The sequence below is a fragment of the Corvus kubaryi genome, unplaced genomic scaffold (assembly GCF_017639235.1).
Source record: "Corvus kubaryi isolate FWS band 111438036 unplaced genomic scaffold, C.kubaryi_AGA036_p1.0 66, whole genome shotgun sequence".
In the NCBI taxonomy this organism is placed as follows: domain Eukaryota; kingdom Metazoa; phylum Chordata; class Aves; order Passeriformes; family Corvidae; genus Corvus; species Corvus kubaryi.
The window spans coordinates 1272961-1294177 of NW_024582054.1; the positions used below are offsets into that span (position 1 = coordinate 1272961).

Sequence of the window (21217 nt, forward strand, 5' to 3'; positions counted from 1 at the left end):
ATGGCCACATAAGGGGGCTTTACTAAAACTGGTTACCCTGCAATATAGCACATACAGTACCTCTTCAATACTTTTTTTACCAGTGCCCTCATCTCATCTCATCTCATCTCATCTCATCTCATCTCATCTCATCCTCATCTTATCATCTCACCTTCCCCACTAACTACATATACTTTCTCTCACTGCTTATACCTGTGCTTTCACAAAAAATTAGTATCCCCAAAACCAAAATTTTCTGTTGAGCCCCAGTCTTCTGTTCGCTGTTTGTTTCTCTGTTACTATCAGCCTACCTAGCTGTAGGAAGATTCCAGAGCTGAGAAGGATTATGTCCACCAGTGACCCAGTCCAAAGCCAGAAACCAGCTGTAGGCTAATAGGCCACTAGTGAGAGACAAAACCCAAAGTTAGCAGGTATTTTAGTCTTACTGAAACCATGCAAAGAATTCCCATTGCCTCCTAAAAATAAATAAATATATAAGTTATACATGGCCTTCTAAGCAACGCAGTTGAGTTCCAATGTGAGAAGCCCATTTCAAGACTTAAAGCCAGGAACAAGCAATCATCAGACCGATACCTTTTTGTGTGTATGTCTGCAACTACTGCGCCTGTTTGGCATAACACTTCAAGGAATGAAAAGGCAAACTCGTATATTAAAAATACTGAGAAAGACCCATGACAAAATTAAACACAACAAAGCTTGTCAGGTGTCTCTAAACCACAACATTGTTCTTTTGGTCTCAGTGTTCCAATTCAATGTTGGCCAGCAGCACCAAACAAGCTAAAATGGTTCTCTGATAACCCAAGAGTGAACAACAAGCACCACTAATCAGGAATTAAAACCAGCTATGTATCAATTTAAATAAAGATCTCTTGCTAGCCAAACAGCAGGTAAACTCAGCTCCACTAGTCTCTACAGAAGGTGTCATAAGCTTGACAAAACCAGTGTGATCAATTTTTGGTAACTAATTCTTTGGGTGAGAGACTGTGGAAATAAGCTGGTCTTTTAAAAACTGCCCGAAGACTTTTTTCAAACAAATACTTTATAAAAGTTTATGTGCCAAGCTATCTGGAATTACTTTAATAATTTAATACCCAACAAGAAAGTGCCATCAGTTTGCTCCTTCTGCTCTTTCCCCTCCTTCCCCTCCTTCTTCCTCTTCTTCTTTAACAACTAAGGTACCTAGGAGGAAAAAAAAAAAGGAAGACATAGTTAATGATGATCTACCTCAAAGCTTATCTGTCCTGTTGGAAAGAGTCAAGACTTGTATTTCCTGCCTGTTTCTAACCAACATGAACTTCTGCATACCTGAACTGGTCTTAACTAGAAAAGCCTTCCAACTGATGAGCTCCTCTGTTGGGATGTTTTTCCACCTTCTTGGGTAACAGGGAATAAAAAGGTACTAATGCATGGTCTGCAAAATCAGCCTCACTTGGTCTTTGGGAGATGCACCAAGTCAGTTCAACTGCTAACAACCAACCAGCACATCCCACTTCTCTTGTGGAGCCGCTACTTTGTGCTGCCTTTTCCAGGACATACATGCCCAAGTTTTAGTGTGGTTAGTAAGTCTAACATTGTACTACCCAAGGGTACTTTTTGTCCACAAATATGTGCCCTATTCCATTTTATGTTTTACATTCAAAACTTCTCCTACTACCACAGCAAATGGACCACTGCAGGCCAGCCTTCCTAGCAGTGCAATTCTCTCATCAGGCTTCCACTTTCTAATATTTTTTTTTACTGCAGTTGATCTGGTTTCAGATAGAATCTGGTAGTAGATTTCCCATCCACTGCTCCCTGTAATGAAGCTGTCTCCTCTTGTTGACATCCCTACACTCTTCCCTTCCCTGCTGCTCTTCTGACTCTTTCTTAGTGTTACCAGTCCTGCTCTCCCCTTTGCTGCTTTAGTAAACAGGGGATAATAGTGAACAGCTAACATCTCCATTGACAGGAATTAACATATTTAAAAATAGATTTCAACATTATCTAATTTTTAGTGTCTAAACAGTTGAATATCTTTTCATACCAGTGTCTTAAATAGGAGAGGACAGATCACAAATTGAGGCTTACTGCAGTAATGGAGGGGGATATTCAGGCATTTAGGAAATTTGCATGTAGTTTTGAAAATTTGCTCTTGCATCAAAAGTGAGCCAGAGCATATCTCTGTCTATCCCCATTCTCTCATGTCACCTCTTTTGTTGGGAAAACTGTAATTCAATTTGGCAGATGAAAGCCTTGTTAACTTATTTAATGCTAAATCTTTCGGTTCCCTTATTAGGTATTTGATAAAACTACTTAGGTAACTACAGAATAATGCCCAACTGTAGGTTGCAAGACCACTTGGATTTAACACTCCATAATCCATCAAACACTGTGGCCAGGATCTCAGTAACTACTTCTGAATAACTCCAAAGAGGAGGGAGGAATATTAGTTTTATGGGCACACAAATGAATCTCTGAGGTTATAATTCATTTCCCTGTGGTTGTCTTTCTGTTAAGCTTTTACCTCACCCCAACTGCCTCGTGCCCCAAACTCACCATCCAGCTTTTTCAGATTGGGTACCCGTTTGGTTGCTTCTTCAATCCAACTGTTCTGATCAGTGGCAAATTTCTCTTGTAGTGGATTTCCTACAAACACCAGCTCCTCTAGTAACGGCAGCTCTGCCAGTCTCACAAACTCTGCTGCAACCACAAAGGTGAAAACACCAACCAGATGTGGAACATGGAAAGCACATCTGCACCACGCATTCCTTTCAAACTCAGTGCAAACATGAAGAGCATGGGACACGACAGGAGAGGGACTGCTTGGGCTCTAACTGGTGTCAGGTTAAAGAACAGGGATGCGTTTTAAAAGAGGTTGGAGAAAGATGATTCAAAGCATGAACTTAATTGGACTTAGAAGTTAAATTCAATATTCTAACTATTTTTACTCTCTTGCATGAGTGGATGTTTAGGGATTTTGCACGTGTCTGTAGGCTTGTCAGTTAGAATCAAAGCTCCATGAGATACAGCACTACTTTTCACTTGGTGACTTGAACTTATGCATTCACCATACTACAGGAGAAGTCCCTATGGAGTAGAGATGCATGGCTTACCCCAGTCTTTCACCAAATTATTTGACATATAAAGAATCTTCAGTTTCTTCATTACACGGATACCCCGCAGTTTCTCAATTAAGTTGTATGAGATCCATAGCTCCTCTAAAGTATCAGCGACTGCCTCCTGGAAAATGACAGGACTACTCAGATAAGCAGAAGTACATCTTCCTTATTATTCATACTCTTTCTTCACCTTCTACAGGTGACCTCATGTGAGAAAATACTGAGGTATGTTGGTCCTCATTTCCTTTTAAGCAGATCCTGAATTATTATGCATGGCAAATACTCATGGGAATTAAAAGCAAAATTATATATGCAAATATATGTAAGAAGGACAGAAATCACTATATTAGAATAAAACAAGACATAGGTGGCTGGAGTAGTTCTTAAGGCTTAGGGGCAGAGGAGACAAATCTCCCTACTTGTGCACTGCAAGCATATATGAAGAGAATGCAATTCAACAAGTGCTTTGGAAGGGATGTTATACAGTGTGAGAGCATTATTTATTCTGGTACATTCTGGTATGTTTGTACCTGCTGGCCAGAAATCACATTCATAACCCTCTCAAAAGACAGGTTTGTTAAAACCAGTCATTACACACTAACTCTGCATTTCACACTTAAGAGATATTGCAACTCTGAAGGTGAGAGCAGCTTTGAAGAGAAAGTGTCTCTTGAGAAAGAAAATAATTTATATGTTCATTAAAAAAAATACTGATTGAAAAAATATTCTTCTGGCCTGAATTCAAATGTAACAAAATTGATCCAATTTTTTCCTCAACAAATTTTGCCCTACTAGGTAGACTCAGTCCTGCCACCATCCTCTCTAAAGCCATATTGCTCCAGGTACCAGTTAACATAAAAGGGACTGACTCTCAGGAAGTGCATGTTTATAGGACAGCCAATATTGGTATTAAAGAGGCACAGCCTAAGAACCTTCAGATAGAAAATTCCACATGCAAAAAGTCTGTAGGAATTATACTCATGTAAAGCCAGTAGATCTAAATGGCTTTACAGATAGATGGCAGTTTTCAAATAAAAGTTCTGATCATCTTCATTAAAGACAACAAAATCTCTCTTTCTAAAATTTTTCTGTGTAGTAAATTAGTGTAGCAGAATTTCCAAACATGAAGAGAATTTGAACCAAAAAAAAAGTGAATGATTGTCTGAAAATTCAGAAGCAATGCGTAAGAGTGAACAGAGGATAGCAAAAGGAGAATATAAAAGGTTAGTGCCTAACCTTTTATTCAATTAATTTTATTAAATTCAGGAAAGACTTGTATAAACACAGGGGAATTACCCCACATTCTATTTTGTTAGTGAAGGATTGATACTAAAAAGCACATACCAATCCATTCAAATTCTTTATGTTATTTCTTCCCAAAGACAGAATCCTCAATTTTTCTGTAATAAATTAAAAAAAAAATCTTGTTAATAAACAGGGTTTTTTTTCAATAAGAAGATGCTGTAAGTCAGGTAAAACACCATATTCTGCTTACAAACTGCACTCCGAACAGGCTGCCTTAAGAAAGAATGGCCTAACAGAAACAAAACCTCCTGACCTAAACAGATCAGCAGGAATGGATGTAGGGGAAAGCTGAGAAATACACTCATGAATACAAAGCTGCTCATGTGTAGGTTACCTAGTTGAAATTCAGTCCTGATAAATACTGAATAAAAATTATTATTTTATCTTGCACCTGAACTCTAATTGCTGACCTGCTTCTTTTGATCTTACGTAATTCATCTCTCTTCTTCTCCAAGCAGAAGTGGTTCTGATCGTATTTTAAGGCAGCAGATTTGGTTTCTATACTAGAGGCAGCATATAAAGCTGCCTTACAGATGCCTGATGAGAGACATTCAACTTAGTTCTAGTTTGTCTGGCTTTAGCATCAAATAATTGGTATAGACTGGATGTTTTGAATCTACATTAATATAAATATTTAACATACTTTAAAGGCTTTTAATGTTTTATCCCACTAAAAAATTTCATTGGTTTCACTTCTATGTATAACTACCTAATTCTTTTTTCTCATGATAGTTACTCAATTGAAGTATTACAGAATAGTTATTTGGAAAGACTACTGGAATATTTTTTCCCTGAAAAAAACAGTACTTCCAAATCTTTTGAAGTTTGAGTTTATTATGAAAAGAAATAAGTTCATCAAGCTCTTTGACAGATCTCTTGGTGTGCAGTTGGAAAGGATGAGATTCCAAGTTCCTTATCTATCCAGCTGACATTTTAATGGCAACAGAAAAGCCTGGAAGCTCCACTTCAAAACCTGAAGCCCTTTTCCAGCCTCATGCCACAGTCCAAGTCCTGAGGACAGACCATTAAGACTTGTGCTCCAAAGTCAGTAACGTAAGAGTTTCAAAGAAAGCTGTCTAAGAAAGAGAAGCTCAACTTCTAGACAGGTGGCACATCCATTTATAAAGTATGAACAAAATGAAACCAAGTATATCCAATCCTCTGCAAAGTGGAATGACATTTTTCCATCCAGGTCTACAACACTCCAACCTCACTGCAACCAATAATGCATTTGCAGAGTTGTTGAACAGCAGACTGTCTCCATCGGGAGCATGGAAAATGGTCATGACATCACTCTAGAACTGATTAGGTGTTGAATTCCACAGCAAGGCCCACTGGAGGGTACTGAAGTGCTTACTGAGGGGAATTTTTTGTTTGTTGCACTGTGAGACAACTGTCAAGGCCAGTGCAGGGATACCTGCTTCAATACACCACTGCTGCTCAGCATGCATTCTCCACTAAGACTGATCATTTTAAAGGTCACTTGTAATGTTCTGTGAGGAGGGAATAAAAAAGGATAATAATAGGTATAAATAAAGCTGGACACATACAACAAATGATGGTATATATCCTAACCAGGCAACTAGAAAAGAAACACAATGGACAGCTGGCTTGTCACTTACTTAGGTTGTTCAAGTTGGCGATTCTATCAATGCAGTTTGTAGACAGCGATAGTTTCCTTTAAAAGCAAGAATAATCAATTCACAGTATATAAGGGATCACTACATTGGAAGAGTTCCATGTCCAAACACCACTGCATTAGAAATAATTTTATGTTCTTGTCTCATTAGATGGTGAACTAACTGGATGTGTAAACAGACTCAAAATATCCTCAAACCATCAAGATTTCTTCAACTTTATTTAGCTTCAGGGAAAGTACCATGAGTTACTTACATGACATACTGGATTATCTTTTGATGCCTAGCTTTAGCAAATGCATGGATGTTTATTTCTGAAATTACTCTAATCTCTTTCTGAAAGTCCTGCTCAAATTGCCTCTTTTTTTTTCCATGAATTTTGGAGTGGATCATAAATGTGCCAGTTAGCTGACAGACTCCAAATGCAGATCTGTAATTATATACTGATACACAATATATATTTTTTCTGGGGACAAATATTAATACAGAATCTATCCTAACACCTTCTGAGTTAAGTTACAGGGGCCTTTGAATTAAAAAGGGCAACTATATGTAGAAAGAAAAGCTCAGTTAGGAAAAAGAAGAGGAAGCTGCTGCTTTGAAGACCATTGACTTGACATCGATTTTAAATACCATTTACTACTTGAACATAGTAAATACATATTTGCAGTGGACAGCAGAGAAACTGAAACAAAGAGAGGAGAATATTTTGTTTCCAACAGGTTTTTCATTGAACTTACTCGCAGTTAACAAGAGCAGAAAGAGCACCATCCATCTTCTCCACAGGAGGAACCTGCCCGTACAGTTTCACTTCCTTTGCCTCTGAAGCCTTCTGGCCACTTTTTTCTTCCTAAAGAAAAGAGAAGGTGAGGAAGACACTCACTGCTACATGCAATTACCAAAAACTACTATACTAAAAAAATTACTCTAAAAGTGATTACTATAGAAGTAACTCCAATATACTACTGGAAAGAGAAAGCATTTTGAGGACTGTTACCAAGATTCCTGCTGGTGTAGCATAAAAAGGGTAAGGCTAGCTTATTTTCAAGATATCAAAAGAACTTATACATTACATATGCTGGTTTTTAAAAGTTGTGTAACAGTTGAGCAATTTAATCAAGTAGTCATCTGCCATAGAGAATGGAGAACAGATGGAAGGCTAAAATTTTGAATTAAGGTATTTCCATGGAGACTGACATAGAGAAATCTCAGCTAGGGCCAATCTACAGCAGAAGCAGATTTTAAAAGTTCTGACAGAAAAGTTTCCTTCCCACTTCACCCAGAAGTCTCAGAATTCATGCCTAACTCACAACACAAACTGAACAGAGGGTAGTATCTTTTGGGGGAGAACCTCAACAGATTCACAGTGTTAAGAATCCCCCCCAAAAAAATTCTAATTAGCCATTAAGCAAGAGTGGGGGAAGATGTCACACTTTAGAGAATACAGAAAAAGACAAATTTCCTATTGACAACCTAGATTGATAATTCAGAGCCTTAGAAAAATGGACGTAACTTCAGCATTTAGGTTTATTAAAAATACAGTCTATTAAAGTTTTTAAAATTCGGAAGTGATGGCAATTATTGACTAAACACTTGGAACAAGTATCTGTTTAGAGAGTAGCAGCAGTTTTGACAGCTGCCTCCCTGACAGCACAAAGGGAGCATTTTGTCAGTTCACTCAGTGTTCAGTGCAGGGACTGGAGGTCCATTAACAAAGGAGAAATCCTGGCGCTTTAGAAACAAGGACTCTTGTTTTCTCCCCCATTTCATGCATCTACTGAAAAGAGAGAGAGCTGAGTGTGCCCCAGTTTATATGGCTACTTTGTAATTAAATTAATCATATCCTGTAAGTCTTTTAGTATCCCACTGCAGAACATCAGGTTTTCATAACATTATTTTTCCTCTTATGCACCCAAAATACTTCAGAAAACCTAATGTAATAAAAAAAAATGTTGTCTTGTACATTTATTTATATTTCAGTTTCTGTCCAAATTCAGTGTGACAGTATTATACTCATAATTAGCAATTTAGCAAATAAGCATGTCAGATGTTATGCTGGAATATGCCTATACATGTTCAAACAAAGTAACTATATCAATGGGAAACTTCCATTTTCTTTTCTAAGAACAGCACTGTATCTATTTGTATTTACACTCGGTTTGTAATCTATCCGCTTATACCAACCAATAAAAATACATTTTTCCTTAAAAACATGAAAGGGAGAGAGCTTCCAACACAGACTGTGGCCAGCAGTGAGCACCTGCAGGAAGAAAATTCATCCTGATTGCCAAGTACTTCTGTAAGCAGCTGCATAACCACAATATGCCACAGAGAAAGTATAGGTAGAACAGACATATTTAAGAACAGGTTACATGTTTGCCAAGTTGAAGCTGCTTTGATTTCAAGTTGCTTTGATTCAACTAATGTCACCCTGACTGTAGGGCATAGGTAAACCCTTATGGCAAAGGGAAGCAAAAAATTCAGAATGCAACACAACACCGAATCCAGTTGTACAAGTCACATGGACCCAGATTAGGAAGAGTAAAAAGAAGATTTAGACCCACCCCCAATAATTTGAACAGAAAAGCAAATTCAGCACTTCATGCCTAACTTTGATGGAAACTCACTGACACAGGGTGATTCTGTCTAAGAGACATGTGACAGAGGAGCAAATGAAAAATAAATCTGTCATAGGAAACATGGAGCTGAAGTTCTGGAAGGCACAAAGAGTGAGGGAGGAAAAGAAAACTTTTAATATACAGTTCATACCTCCAGTAATGCTAATGTCTGCAAGTCGTTGCATTCTAGTTCTTACTAGGAGAGCAGGAGTGAAGTTTGTGGGATATACCAACATAACTGGAAAACCCCTGAAATACTGAAGGTACTAAACAATGATAAAACTCAAAATGGAAACAATCTTCAGTCACAGGCTAGTACCTTGAGCTTCTGGCTTTCAAGTGTACCTGCCCACACTCTCACATCCAGATCTTCTAGAGACCAAAACATTTATAAATCCTTGCTCTAGCAGCTGGCCAGAATTAGCAGGGAAGCACATGTACACCAGACAGCACGTCTGTGCCTTTATCTAAAATTCAGAGACTGGGGAAAGATTTTCACTGGTTTTACTGGACAACGAACCTGACCCTAGAGCATCCTGCCTCATCATTTGAAATTACATCTGCATCCTTGCCAACACACAGCTTTCTGGAACACCAGGTCAGCCACCACCAGACAAATGAGCTTCTGCATTAACACAGTTACTTTAAGAAGAAAAAAACCCCAAGAAATTCATTCTGAGTTAAGCTTTGCACAACATGAGGCACCATATGTCAAAACACATGTAGAAGTTTCACTGAATTCAGTACGGTGAGAATTTCATACTTGTTTATTCTGTGGGAAGGACTGCACTTAGGTAAAGTGAACAGAGCATAGTTAAAACATAATACCTTCCCAGCTCTGAATCTCTTTGTGGCTTCAGGCCAATGCACATTCAGCAGAACAAGGCAGGAGGGCAAAACAGACTAATCTTTACCAGTTGTATCAATTTAACAGGAACATATAGAAAGTCCAACAGAATGTACTATACAACAGCAACAGTAATCATCATTTTACTTTGTGAAACTTCTTAACGCAGATGTTTCAAGCAAACATTTCTTAAAACGTTTGAAAAACAAATTTAGCTGAATACAGTCAAACCCTACGCCACTAGACACTGTTCTAGTACTTACCCATCTGGCTAGAGCTTCTTTGATGGTCGTTGCTTTTGCCTAAAAATGAAACAAATTTAAGTGAATATTCACTGAAATTTTTAAGTGGCTTGTTCACTGCAAATCTATTTCCTCTCCCTTCCCTCTCCCTATCCTGCTTGTTTGCCCCCCTTCCATCACTCTCCTGTATTATCTTGGGTCAGCCAAGTCAAAGAAGTTGGAAACCCCCAGTATCCCATAGTTTTGTTTTCTGGGGTACTTTGCTGCATTTTCAGAAGCAAACGTTGGGCTTAATGTCAGGACATTACCTTCCTGATCTTACTTTCTGCCCCACGGCACACTGCTTATCAGCTTTTATGGTGAAATTCAATTCAAAAGCATAAGAAGTTACTGCACTGAAAATTGCAGTCTAATGCTCTTAAACCCTCACACTTTCTATCGCACATTAGCAACTTCCTGTCTGAAAGCAAGTCTGTGACCAGACAATGATACAGCCTCTTAAAATTCACTGAAGAAAATGAGGTACACCTTGCCAAAACTCAAGAGCAATCTGGATTGTATATATTTGGGGTTTCTTTCCAATTATTTTGCATTGAGTTACACCATGCGATGTGAAAACATGTATATTAATCAGTTTGGGAAAACCTGAGAGCTGCTTTTGAAGGCTTTTTAAGGACTGACCCTCTTTCTGTAGTCACTAGCTCATACTTTTCTGCCTCACATCAGAGTCTTAGTGAAACCACATAAAGATATCCAAAACAATAATATATAAACAACATGTTTAATGCTTCTCTAAACATTAAACATATTCCAAGATGTCTTTTGGACTAAAAAGGTTTCAGAGATCAACCTTTTGTTGATCAACTGATCAACAGCCTTCTTTCTACAAATACAGGAGGACTCTAGTTCTGGCATCTCTGTTGCTCTTAAGTGTAGCAGTACATGTGGATAAAAGCAGCCTGTCAGGTAATCAGATATATAACCCCCACACACTATAAAAGTTAAAGCCAACAAACTAAGTTCCACCAAACACCTTACAGGCAGCCACCTCAGTCACAGAGCTTTAGTGTTGGGTACTTTACTCTTGACCACAGGAAACTCTGGTCCCACCAGTAAAAGGCAACAGCCAAGGCAGCTGCATATAAAAAATGGCCACAGCCACTGAATACCCAGCAACAGCCTAAGAGCCAGCAACATCAGGGTGCCTGAGTGTGCATCTCAAACATCAACATGCACCTCCATTTAGACATCCTCAGATGTCCCAGCTGTTTCTGCCCATTGACAGGCATTCATTTCAATCTGGTCTATACCAAGTGATAGCTAGCTCTAAATCCCATTGGACATGACCTGCAAACTTGTGCCACATCAGTAGCTCCCCAGTGCCTGCCAAAGATGAACATCTGCATGACCTCCTCTGGTTCAGAAGATCACATCCCTAAGTTCCCACTACAAAAGCCTCATTCAAGCCTATTAACAGCTACCACTGTGCCAGCAAAAACAGCTGTCTTCCAGTTAATTGGGGTTTTTTGGGCAGGAACTTAATTGTCTTTTTCATACTTATGGCAGCCAATCACCACAGCACTTGGGTATGTGATCTCAGTCACTCATGTTGAAGGCAGAAATGCATTTATAAGACCAGTGCCTGCTGCTGTTTCAAAGTCATGCCTAAAACCAGTTTGGACTTTAAAGCTATTGATCCATGTGAGCACAAGGAGCAGCTTCTTCCCTGACCTCTGCTGACTTATCTCTGCCGTTTTGATGGAAACACAGACACCAGCACAGTGGGTTATCTGGAGAGCACATATCAGGGACTTCATTTTCTTTGAGGTGCACTTAAAATTTCTGCTGGTAAATCAGAGTATCTTCTGCCACGGGAGGTTACTTAATAGAAACTTCTCTCCAAGAAGCTTATCTGCAGGGTTCTTCTACCTGCTTATTGAACAATTTTCTACAGGCATTTAGACTAAAGAAAGTCATAATACTTAAGATACTCAAAATTCCAGGGTGACCAATGGTCAGCATCAACATGGCAGGAACAAGAAACAGAATCTCTTAAGGGGAAAAAAAACCCATACTTGTACTAGTAATAGTTGTAACAAAAGATGTATTTCCCCCCCCCCCCCCCAAAACATGGCAGTTGGACACAGAGTATTTCCAAAATTTAGATCCCCCCAGGGCAAAGCAAAATAGCAACACTTCGCCTTTATTTGCAGACATTTATTTGTATGTTAAATAGATGAAATCGGAATTGCACAGCAACAGATACCAAGCTAATCGCTGTAGGGATGGCCGATACTGCCGCCTTAAAGCCACGTACTAACGGAGGTTTGTGAGACTCCCCTCCTCCGTCGCTTATCCCCGAAATCCCCCTTTCCCAAGGCACAGCAGCAGGCTACCGTCCCCCGCTCAGCCGCCGCCCCGACCCCGCGCTGCCTCCCGGACGGCTCTCGCCGAGCCCGGGCTGCTCGGCGGGGCCCGGCCCGCGGGGGGCTCCGCGCCGCCCCTCAGCGCCGCCGCCGGCCCGGGGCCCGCTCAGGCCCCCGCCGCCGCCCGGCCGCAGGACTCACCATGGTGCCGTTGCTACCGCGAACGCTCCGGTTGCTACGGGCGCGGGGAACGCCCCGCCCGGAACTCGCGTAGCGGGCGGCAGCCCGCGGCGCCTTGTGGGACGTGGCGGGGCTGGCCCTGGCCTTGTGCGCGCCCGGCACGGGGCTCACGGCCCGCGCCGGGCGTTGTGGAACCCCACGGGCAGCTCCGAGGGCCCGCAGCTGTGGCCGGTGCAGCTCATCCAGCCCCCCGAGCACTCATTGTAGTGGAATGTGGTGGGAGTTTGGCCTGGCAGAGAATTACTGTGGCCGGTTCCAGGCTCCTCAGTACAAGAGGAGCTACTGGAGAGGGGCCAGTGGAGGGCCACGAAGATGACGACGGGTCTGCAGCCTCCCTCTTGTGAGGAGAGACTGCGGGACCTTGGCGTGTTTCATCTATGGGAGATGAGATGTCACTAATACATACAAATATCTCAAAGGTGGGTGTGAAGAAGATGGTGCCAGACTCTTCTCAGGGGTGCCCAGCGACAGGACAAGGAGAAATGGCCTTAAGCTGAAACACAAGAAGTTCTACCTCAACATGAAGAAGAACTGCTTTATATTGAGGGTGGCAAACACTGGAATAGGCTGCCCAGGGAGGCCATGGAATCTCCCTCTGGAGACAGTCCAAATCCACCTGGACACATTTCTGTGTAACTTGCTCTAGGTGACCCTGCCTTAGGCAGAGGGCTTAGACTAGGTGATCTCCAGAGGTCTCTTCCAACCCTAACAATCCTGTGAATGTAAACCAATATAAGTAATGTAGCTGTAACTAAGGCCATAATTAGGCACTCAAGTTTAATGTACACTTCGGGAAATAGCTACACATTCTGCACAGTGCCTGCAATGCATATCGAGTCCCCAGGTAGCATTGTAAATATACAAAATGCTAGTGCAAAGGGTGTCTGGTTTTCAACGGGTCCTTCTATTATTTTTTTTGTCCAGGAAACCCAGACTCATTAATAAAAAGCTCTTCACAGTAAAATTACATTCTTTTTATTTTTCCTCCTTTTTAAACAAAGTATCATTCACTTTTCCAAACAAATATGTAACATCAAATTCTTATACATGGTTGCTTTTTAACAAAGGAAGTGTTTTACTTCTCTTTCAAATTCCATATATATGACAAAATCTAACACTGAATTATTTTAAAAGCTTGTGCTTTAGAAATTAAGTCTGAGAACTCTTAACCTACCTGGTTTTTGTTTTATTTACAACTTACTTTATGAACCTCCAAATTGCAATCTTGCATACCACTGCATATGCTGAGGTAGGACTGCAGTGTGGAGACATAGGTATTGGCACTGGGAGAGTGACAGAACAGGGATAGGGGAGGTGCTGCTCTTGCACGTAACAGCTCCAACTGCTGAAGAGGCCCAGGATGAGGCAGACCAACAAACAGAACCCTTTCTTCTACAGTTGCCACTTGGAATAAGTTTGTAAAAAAAGGCAGGGTGCCAGGTATGGGTGACACCAAGGAGCAAATCACAGCAGGCTCTGGTCCTGGACTTCTGGGGCTGCTCATGTTAGCAGAGCTTCAAGCACCAGATATGACTTGGCAAAAGCCTCTTCAGCTGGTGAGGGAGTTTAGAGACCAGGCACAAAGAGATCTTGTGTGGAGTTAGCAGGGTGGAGCTTCTCTTGTAAAGAACGGATGGATAAATTGTTCAGTTGGCGTTGATTGTGTGTGAAGAACATGTGACTTTTATCAAATGTAAAGGAATAATAAGAGTTGCAGAAAGCTAGTGAGACTGAGCAGCAGCATAGTGACAGTTAACTGGAGAGAGATCCCTGAGAGCAAAGCAAAACTGAGTACCACTAATGAAAGTTTTGTATCTTCCTGGGCAGCTCTCAAAGTGGTCTGACAAAATGACTTTGGAAGGAGCAATTTTGTTGATAGAGGCCCTCATTAAACAGGCCTTCAGCACTGGCACCCTTTCAGCAAGACCCTCTTGAGAGATCAACTCATTTGGGAAGAAGTTCTACCTGAATGGTGAGGAAAGAGAAGGCACTAGCCAAAAATTAACTTGGATGGAAAAAAAAAGAAAAATGTCAGGCAGTCATGGAAAAGCTATCCTAGATTTGGCTTTGGGTGCTTTTTTGTTTTGGATTCTGAGTTAATCACCACTGTAAGGTGACAGCTGTTTACAGTCAGTTTAAATCTACAGGCTAGGTTTTCTGTCTCCCAACTCTGTTTCCTCCCTAAGAACAGCTGTCAGCATCTGTTGACATCATTACTAAAGAGTTCCACAAGTAATTAATCCCTAACTGCATTTGGACATGCTCTAACCTATCCAACAGAATCTTAATACCGAGTGTCAAATGCCAATCCAAGACATTACATGAACAGACAGGTACATCCCCAATACAAGACAGTGCTAATGCCACCATTCTCCTTGGATGACAAGGAAAAGTACTCTTCATTTTCCCATTCAGCATATAGGGCTTGTTGGAAAGAAACAGACTGTGTCACCAGAAGACCACAATGCTAAGTATATGAGCCTCATTTCAAGTAGGTATCTCCAGCTTCATGTAAATGGAAAACATTTCCAAAATGTATATGGTTGTACCTTTGAGAATTCTGGGCTAAGGTAGCTTAGGACTCCAAGCCGGAGTCATTCATGATTTGGATGTCTACGTTTATAATCCATCACTGCCGAGGTGTGATCCTGTCTGTCACTGCTGAGGGTGCAGGCTGCCTGTTAACATTCTCTGAGTTGTAAGTACTGCAAGCAAGGAAGTACCTACTACTCCCCTCAGGTACTTGTTTCTTCATATCATGACCACTTTGAGCTGTCAAATTTGTCCCACAGTGCAGCCTGCTTATTGTTTCACATCTCCTCTGTTTACCTGGTTAACTTAGGCTGCTCCAAATAAATCCCTTTCTTTTTGGATTTATACTTGTAACTAAGTAGTCATTTGGTTATTTTTATATTTCAAGGCTTGTCTCAGTCAATCCCTTCAATTCACCAGTGATCACCTGTCATTTTGGTGGCTCAAGTTCAGTCCTTGCAGGTCTGCAACAGCTTGCATGTGCTTATGTGTTCATCCCAAGTGCAAGTGCAGAAACTCCTGAATCTTTCCCCAGGAGTGTTCCTGTGCATGGGCATGTGCTTTGCTCTCTCCACCCCCCAGAACAGGCACCCCCAAAACACGATCCGTAGCTACCTGACAAAATGGAGTAGAAGGAGGATCAATTCGGTGACCTGCTCCTGGATAACTCAGGAGCTCAAAGTTCTCTTTCCCGTGCTGGCGTAGACGCCTGATTGCCAGCTCAGCATATAAGGAGCTCTTCCACATCCGATCATCTTCCCCTACCACTAAGAGAAAGTGACCTTCTGCTTTTTCAATGGGGATCACGCAAGGAGAATTAGCAGGATTTGTTGGATCATCCAGAGCTTCAAAAATGTCAAAGACACCAGTGTCAGAGACACTGACTTTGTTCATATCAAAACGCAGCCCAGGCAGAGTCATCTCACCATAATGGAGGTCTGCAACTGTGTTTGAACTACAGCCGGAGATAGAGACAGCAGCCACTACTTCTGGCAGGAAGGTGATCATGGAGAGTGCTAATTCTGCCCCTTTCCCAGTCCCAATCACTCCAACTCCGGGTCCTTTCACCTTCAGATAAGATAGGGGGTGGAGAAGAGAGGAAGAAAGGAATAAAGGAAGCATGCATTATAATGGGATTAGTCATTAAATGACTTTGTAGTTGTTTTATTAAAAATAAAGGTTAGGTTAATTATTGATGTGACCTGTTGGAAAGTGACAGTCTGGACCCAGGCTCCTCCTTCCATTTACAGTCTTATTTTCCAGAGACACCAAGAGCTATCAAACCCCCAAAAAAATGCACAGACAGGCACAAGACATACCATAACTCGATCCTTACCTGGTCCCTACTGCATATATTAATGCAAATTTTTTCTCATTTTCCTAAAACATTTCCGGGAATTCAAGCACAGTCTATGGTTTTATATGTCTCAGGAAAATAAAGTAACCTCACAAATTACACCTGAAGGATTAGATAAGTAGCATTCGTCTTGTCTTTTTCTAGCCTGGAAAGTAAAACTGAAAGCAACATCTCACATAATCAAATCCATTTTTTCAACTACTATTGAGCAGTGTCATATCCTCCTCTCTTAAAACTAATTGCTGTCATGTAAAAAAAACCAACCCCAAACAAACACATTTTTATCACCACTGGTCCTGTTTGGAGGATACTCCAGCATTCACTATCCTACTGATCAGCAATCTTCTAGCTCCAGCTTGATTTATTTAACAGACAGTTTGTGCTGGAAGAAATTCACTCTCCCCAGTCATATGCATAAGCCACTATTGGGCCTAAACTTGCCCAGCAGAAACTGATACTCAAATATAAAAAAAAAAAAATCACCACCCCCACTAAGGCATAACTGCTGAATACTCCCTAGTCCCAAGAGATCTCTCATTACACTCACCTTTGGGTGACGCTGTAGGAACCTTGCTGCCTCCTCAAAGTACTCAAGTTTTAATTCTTTCATGACCCTAGGAAGATCTTCAAAGTCAAAATATGGCAGAGAAAGAGCAGCAAAACCATGGGTAGCCAGGAGACTGGATCTAAATTCAATCAAGCCTCCTTCATCACCATACATGTCAATCACTCCTGGAAAAGGGCCATCCCCTGTATTAAAAGAGAACAGGTCCAGAGGAAAAGTTATCAAATGGGACACTAAAAACTATCTGGTGAAGAGTGAACAACAAAATACAGAATGCTTAACACATTTGCTATTAATAGTCATTACTTTTCCATTTGCACAGCAGAGATTAGGAGAACCAGTGCTGTATCCCACTTCAGCTATTTCAAACTAAGAATAGGTCCTTACATTCCTGTAAAAATATGTGAAGTTAGAGATTTTGTTTTTTTTAAAAAAAACAACTGTTATAAATGTATTTTCAAGGGTCTTAACCTCCTGCCCTCAGGCCAATCATACACCAAGTCAGCTATTTTCCCACAAAGTCACATCTTAATTAGCAAAGTGCAAGCTCATGAGTAATGAGGCAAGAGCACTGAGCCCTTGAAGTAAATTCTACAAAACTGACGTAAATTCTGGAATAAACTGCATTGAGCAAAGCACAACAAGATAACCCATTGTTAAAATCAACTGGATTTATTAGCTCTGTCTCAACATCAGCACTTTAAGACTTGGCAGGAGAACTGCTCCTACAGATGTGACAAGACAGAAGGTAGAACTGAGAGCTGTTTGGGTGCAGCTGTGTGTGCATGACTGATGTACAGATAAACATGCACATACCTGCGTACAGTCTGTCCCACCAACAACAGAAATAATCAGAACCACAATTTTAAACAGCCATGCTTTTGCAGCCAAGGTCGTGTTTGTTTGCCAAGCCAGGAGATCTTAGGTTAAAAGGCTAAAGATGCTACTTAGTGGAACTTTAAAGACCCCAGACAAGCAAATTTTTTCTTTTTTTTTTTTTCCCTGGCCACCAGATGTCATCTCTGATGTGTCCCAATCCAGCTCACTACCACTGTCTCAGCACAAACAGGACACACTTGTTGCAAAAGTGTGTTATGTTAACTCTCTGACGCTACTTGTATGTATGTGCTAAAGGAAAGGTCTCTGGCATTTCAACACACTAGAGAAAAGGAGGTTTTATATAAGGCATGCTAAATGTCTTAGGTGGAAAGCTCCTAAATTAAAGCAGTAAGAAGTCAGAAATGCTTTTGGATTCTTACTCTTTCAGTTCTGATCTTTTTTTCCACTGAAGTTCAATATTCTACTTGAGAGAAAATATGTCAGGATAAACTTGTTATAATTCCATGATCAGCAGAAACCTTTAGTTAGCAGCAGCCAGTGCAGGTGGCAAGAAAATACCTATTCATTCACCACCCCATCTGGAAAGCCTTCTAGCAAGAGCATGTAATCAGAACACAGTCATACACGAATGTGTTTCTCTCTCATGAAGACAACCTTTAACTTGCACAAGGATCCTGGACTGCCTCTCTTGAGTGCCTACACATGCCCAAGTATATGGTTCCTGCAGAGCTCATTAAAAAGCAGGATAAAATAGGCTAGACAACTTTACTAACATTTAAAAACAAACAAACCTCCACATCTGTAACTCTTATGCCTGAATTAAGAAATCACTTTCATATTAAAATTACAGTGTGAGCCCATTCATGTCCTCTAACTTTTATCAAGAATGGTTTGCATTTAAGATTCCTATCCTAAAAATATTAACATTTTTTGTCCCTTTAGCAAAGAGGGGTATGGTAGTAATTCTGTAACTGGATCCTCCATCATGAGGGATGCCAATATCATTTAAGCAATTATTCCAGACTTTTCCACACTATTACAATGCCAGACTTTCTAAAGGGGAAAATGCAGTTTTATCTTGCAGATCTCTGGATTCCCACTGAGCTCAGCAGAAATCGAACTCATCCTCGAAGGCAGGATAGATCAAAACAATGTCTCAGGGATGGAAAATCCAGCATGCTGACTAAACATCTGAAATTCAAAGTTCAATCTCTTGTTTTTTTCTTCAGTGGACTTTGGATCCGTATCTAAATGGATTTAAAAAATCATTGCTTTGGAAATCATTCAATGAAAATACTTAAATACTTAACAACTGTAGCGATACTTACAGGAGTTGCTGAACGAAGTAGTTTTACATTAGAGGTAATGTGGAGGGCAGTTCCAGTACCACAACGCTCAGGGAACTACAAGACGTTTAACTCATAGCTCAAGTGTAAAACACAATCACTGGTGTAAGGTTTCGTTTCCCAACACCACTCACAGAATATCAAACCTCATAAAGCACAACCATCTCATAAGCAGAACAGGCAGAACTTGCTCATAAATATATTCTGTCTTTATGCCACAAAAGTAACCTAACTACTAACTTAGCTTTGGCTCCAGTGTAATAGAGGTGGAATACATGCATTTTCTAGAATCTCTTCTGATGCTCTGCTTCCTGGCTTGTGTTTCACAGGGAAGAAGAATACTTTTTAAATTCAATCCTACTTAGGATAAAATCCTTGGGAAATTCAGCACAGGCTCACACAATGAAGCGCATCAGCTTTTCTGGATGTTAGATTCTGGTACTCCAGAGCGAACCTACTGAAAAACCACAGGCCGAGCCCAGCAATGAAATAAACGCTACAGCCCCCTGTTCTCCTTCAGCTGCGGCCCGTCCCGCAAGAGCCGCCTGCCCGTGCCCGCCCTGCTCGGTGCCGCCGAGAAGGACCAGGCGGGGCGGCCATGCATAAGCCGGGCCCTGTCGCGACAAGCACTTGAGCTATCTTCAAAGAGTTCAGGGCCACCTGTCTGCAGGGCGGCGTTCGGCTGTTGGGGAATGCGGATTCCCCGGGTGATAGCCTCTGCATGGGTTTGTTTTACGAGACCTTCCTTGCTCTGGTCAAAGAAGCCGGGGGGTCCCGCCGGCCCCAGAGCGAAGGTCTCGGGACGGGACACTCACCCGGCGGCAGGAAAAGGGAGCCTCTTACGACTCCTTCCTTCAGCCGGATCCTCCGCACGCCGGGGGCCGTGAACAACCGCTGCACCTCGGCCTTGGCCACCACGGGCCCGGGCATGGCGCCGGGCGGGCTGTGGCCCTGGTGGACCAACACCTCCACCTTCATCGGGGCGCCGGTGCTGCGGGGAACGAACCGCTGGTACGGCTTCTCCATGCCGGCGGGGGCGAGGCTCCAAAAGAGCCCCATGGGCTCCACGCCGGTGTAGTCCCCGCCGTGGGAGGCGTCCGTGCCCAGGTGCAGCTCCCCGCGGCTGTCCGCCCGGTAGTGAGCGCACGACTGGAAGAGGCAGCCGCGGTCATCGGCCGCCACCGCCCGCAGGGTCACCGGCTGCCCCGGGCTCAGCCCCGCCACCCGCGTCTCCACCCGCTCGTCGGCCGGCCCGGCGGCGGGGGACACGGCCAGGCTGGCAGCCCGCCGGGCCGGCGGGGCACGCAGCAAGGCCCGCGCCGGGGCAGCGGCGGCCAGCGCTCTCCACATGGCGGCGGCAGTGACGGGTGCGCGGTGTGGCCGCGCCGCCCGCAATATCGGTACCGCGGCCGCCGCCCCCTCCAGGCGGCCCCAATCGAGAGCAGAGCCCCTCCCCACCCCCCAGCCCCGGAAAGGCCGTCCGCCCCGGGCCGCTTCTGCCTCCCTCAAGCCGTCCAACCGACTGGAGCAGCGAACACTGGAAAAGCCGCCAGCCCGGGGCCGCTCCCGCCTCCCCCAAACCATCCTACCGACTGGAGCAGCGACCCGGGGGCAGCGGTTAAAGTTTCACTTTAATCCATTATAAGCACAGTGGATACAAAACGCACGAACGGGCCTGACGCACGGGCAGCAGCCGAGGCTGGATGCGGGCTGCAGACCCTGGCGGGTACGTGTTCGGACATAGTGCAAATTCGCCGGCAACATCCATCGTCTTTCCTTTCAACCCCACGCTTGGGTGTCAAACGTTTCTGACGATCCCCGGCGGGACTGAGCGCTCACCCCGCTCAGAGAGCAGCGGGCGTGCAGCCGGAGCCCCGCTCCGCCACAGCAGGCCGGCCGCCTCACCGCCCCTTCCAGCCCGCCTCAGGCCGCACAGCACTCGGCCTCACGGAGCCACCGTGCCAGCCCCGCAGCCGGGCTGTTCTCAGCAGCCCTTACGAGCAGGCAGCTGAGAAGGCATTTAGGGAATGTATAGGCAGGGAGCTCCCACAGTGCTGCCGACCTCCACAGATACACCCAGCCATGCTGAGGAGACAACCATTAGCGGCTCCGGGATGATGACTAACAGCACCCGTTCTATTGTTTCTTCACGCTTATGAACTTCCACAGACTGTTTAAATGCCTCATTTCTACTGCATGTGCTCAGAATGTCACATCAAGCTAT

The 21217-nt window shown here is 42.9% G+C and overlaps 2 protein-coding genes across 3 annotated transcripts; both read right to left on the minus strand.

The window, feature by feature from the left end:
* Window positions 1–629: 629 nt before the first annotated feature.
* DNAL1 (dynein axonemal light chain 1) lies at window positions 630–12401 on the minus strand. Of its 2 annotated transcripts, none has more exons than XM_042047903.1 (8): window positions 12315–12401; window positions 9769–9807; window positions 6781–6890; window positions 6026–6081; window positions 4443–4498; window positions 3093–3219; window positions 2536–2676; window positions 630–1179 (listed from the first exon to the last, which is right to left on the minus strand). In XM_042047903.1, exons 1-8 carry the CDS (start codon window positions 12315–12317, stop codon window positions 1109–1111), a joined length of 603 nt encoding a protein of 200 aa, XP_041903837.1. In that variant the 5' UTR covers window positions 12318–12401; the 3' UTR covers window positions 630–1108. The 2 variants fall into 2 exon arrangements, with proteins under 2 accessions (XP_041903837.1, XP_041903836.1); XM_042047902.1 differs by having other exon boundaries at window positions 2536–2679; window positions 12315–12392.
* Window positions 12402–13305: 904 nt separating this feature from the next.
* On the minus strand, window positions 13306–20371 carry LOC121673994 (acyl-coenzyme A thioesterase 1-like). The gene is made up of 3 exons (XM_042047901.1): window positions 19809–20371; window positions 16790–16992; window positions 13306–15953 (listed from the first exon to the last, which is right to left on the minus strand). Exons 1-3 carry the CDS (start codon window positions 20341–20343, stop codon window positions 15378–15380), a joined length of 1314 nt encoding a protein of 437 aa, XP_041903835.1. The 5' UTR covers window positions 20344–20371; the 3' UTR covers window positions 13306–15377.
* Between the last annotated feature and the right edge of the window lie 846 nt (window positions 20372–21217).

Excerpts from the sequence above, each read along its gene's own strand:
- DNAL1 (XM_042047902.1), bottom strand. Across the intron at positions 6,082-6,780 it reads TCTGCTCTTGTTAACTGCGA|GAAACTATCGCTGTCTACAA; the intron begins GTAAGTTCAATG and ends TTGCTTTTAAAG. Across the intron at positions 3,220-4,442 it reads TAAAGAATTTGAATGGATTG|GAGGCAGTCGCTGATACTTT; the intron begins GTATGTGCTTTT and ends GTCATTTTCCAG.
- LOC121673994 (XM_042047901.1), bottom strand. The coding sequence starts at position 20,343 with ATGTGGAGAGCGCTGGCCGCCGCTGCCCCGGCGCGGGCCTTGCTGCGT. Across the intron at positions 16,993-19,808 it reads CTCCCTTTTCCTGCCGCCGG|GGGATGGCCCTTTTCCAGGA; the intron begins GTGAGTGTCCCG and ends CTTTTAATACAG. Across the intron at positions 15,954-16,789 it reads TCCTACAGCGTCACCCAAAG|GTGAAAGGACCCGGAGTTGG; the intron begins GTGAGTGTAATG and ends TCTTATCTGAAG.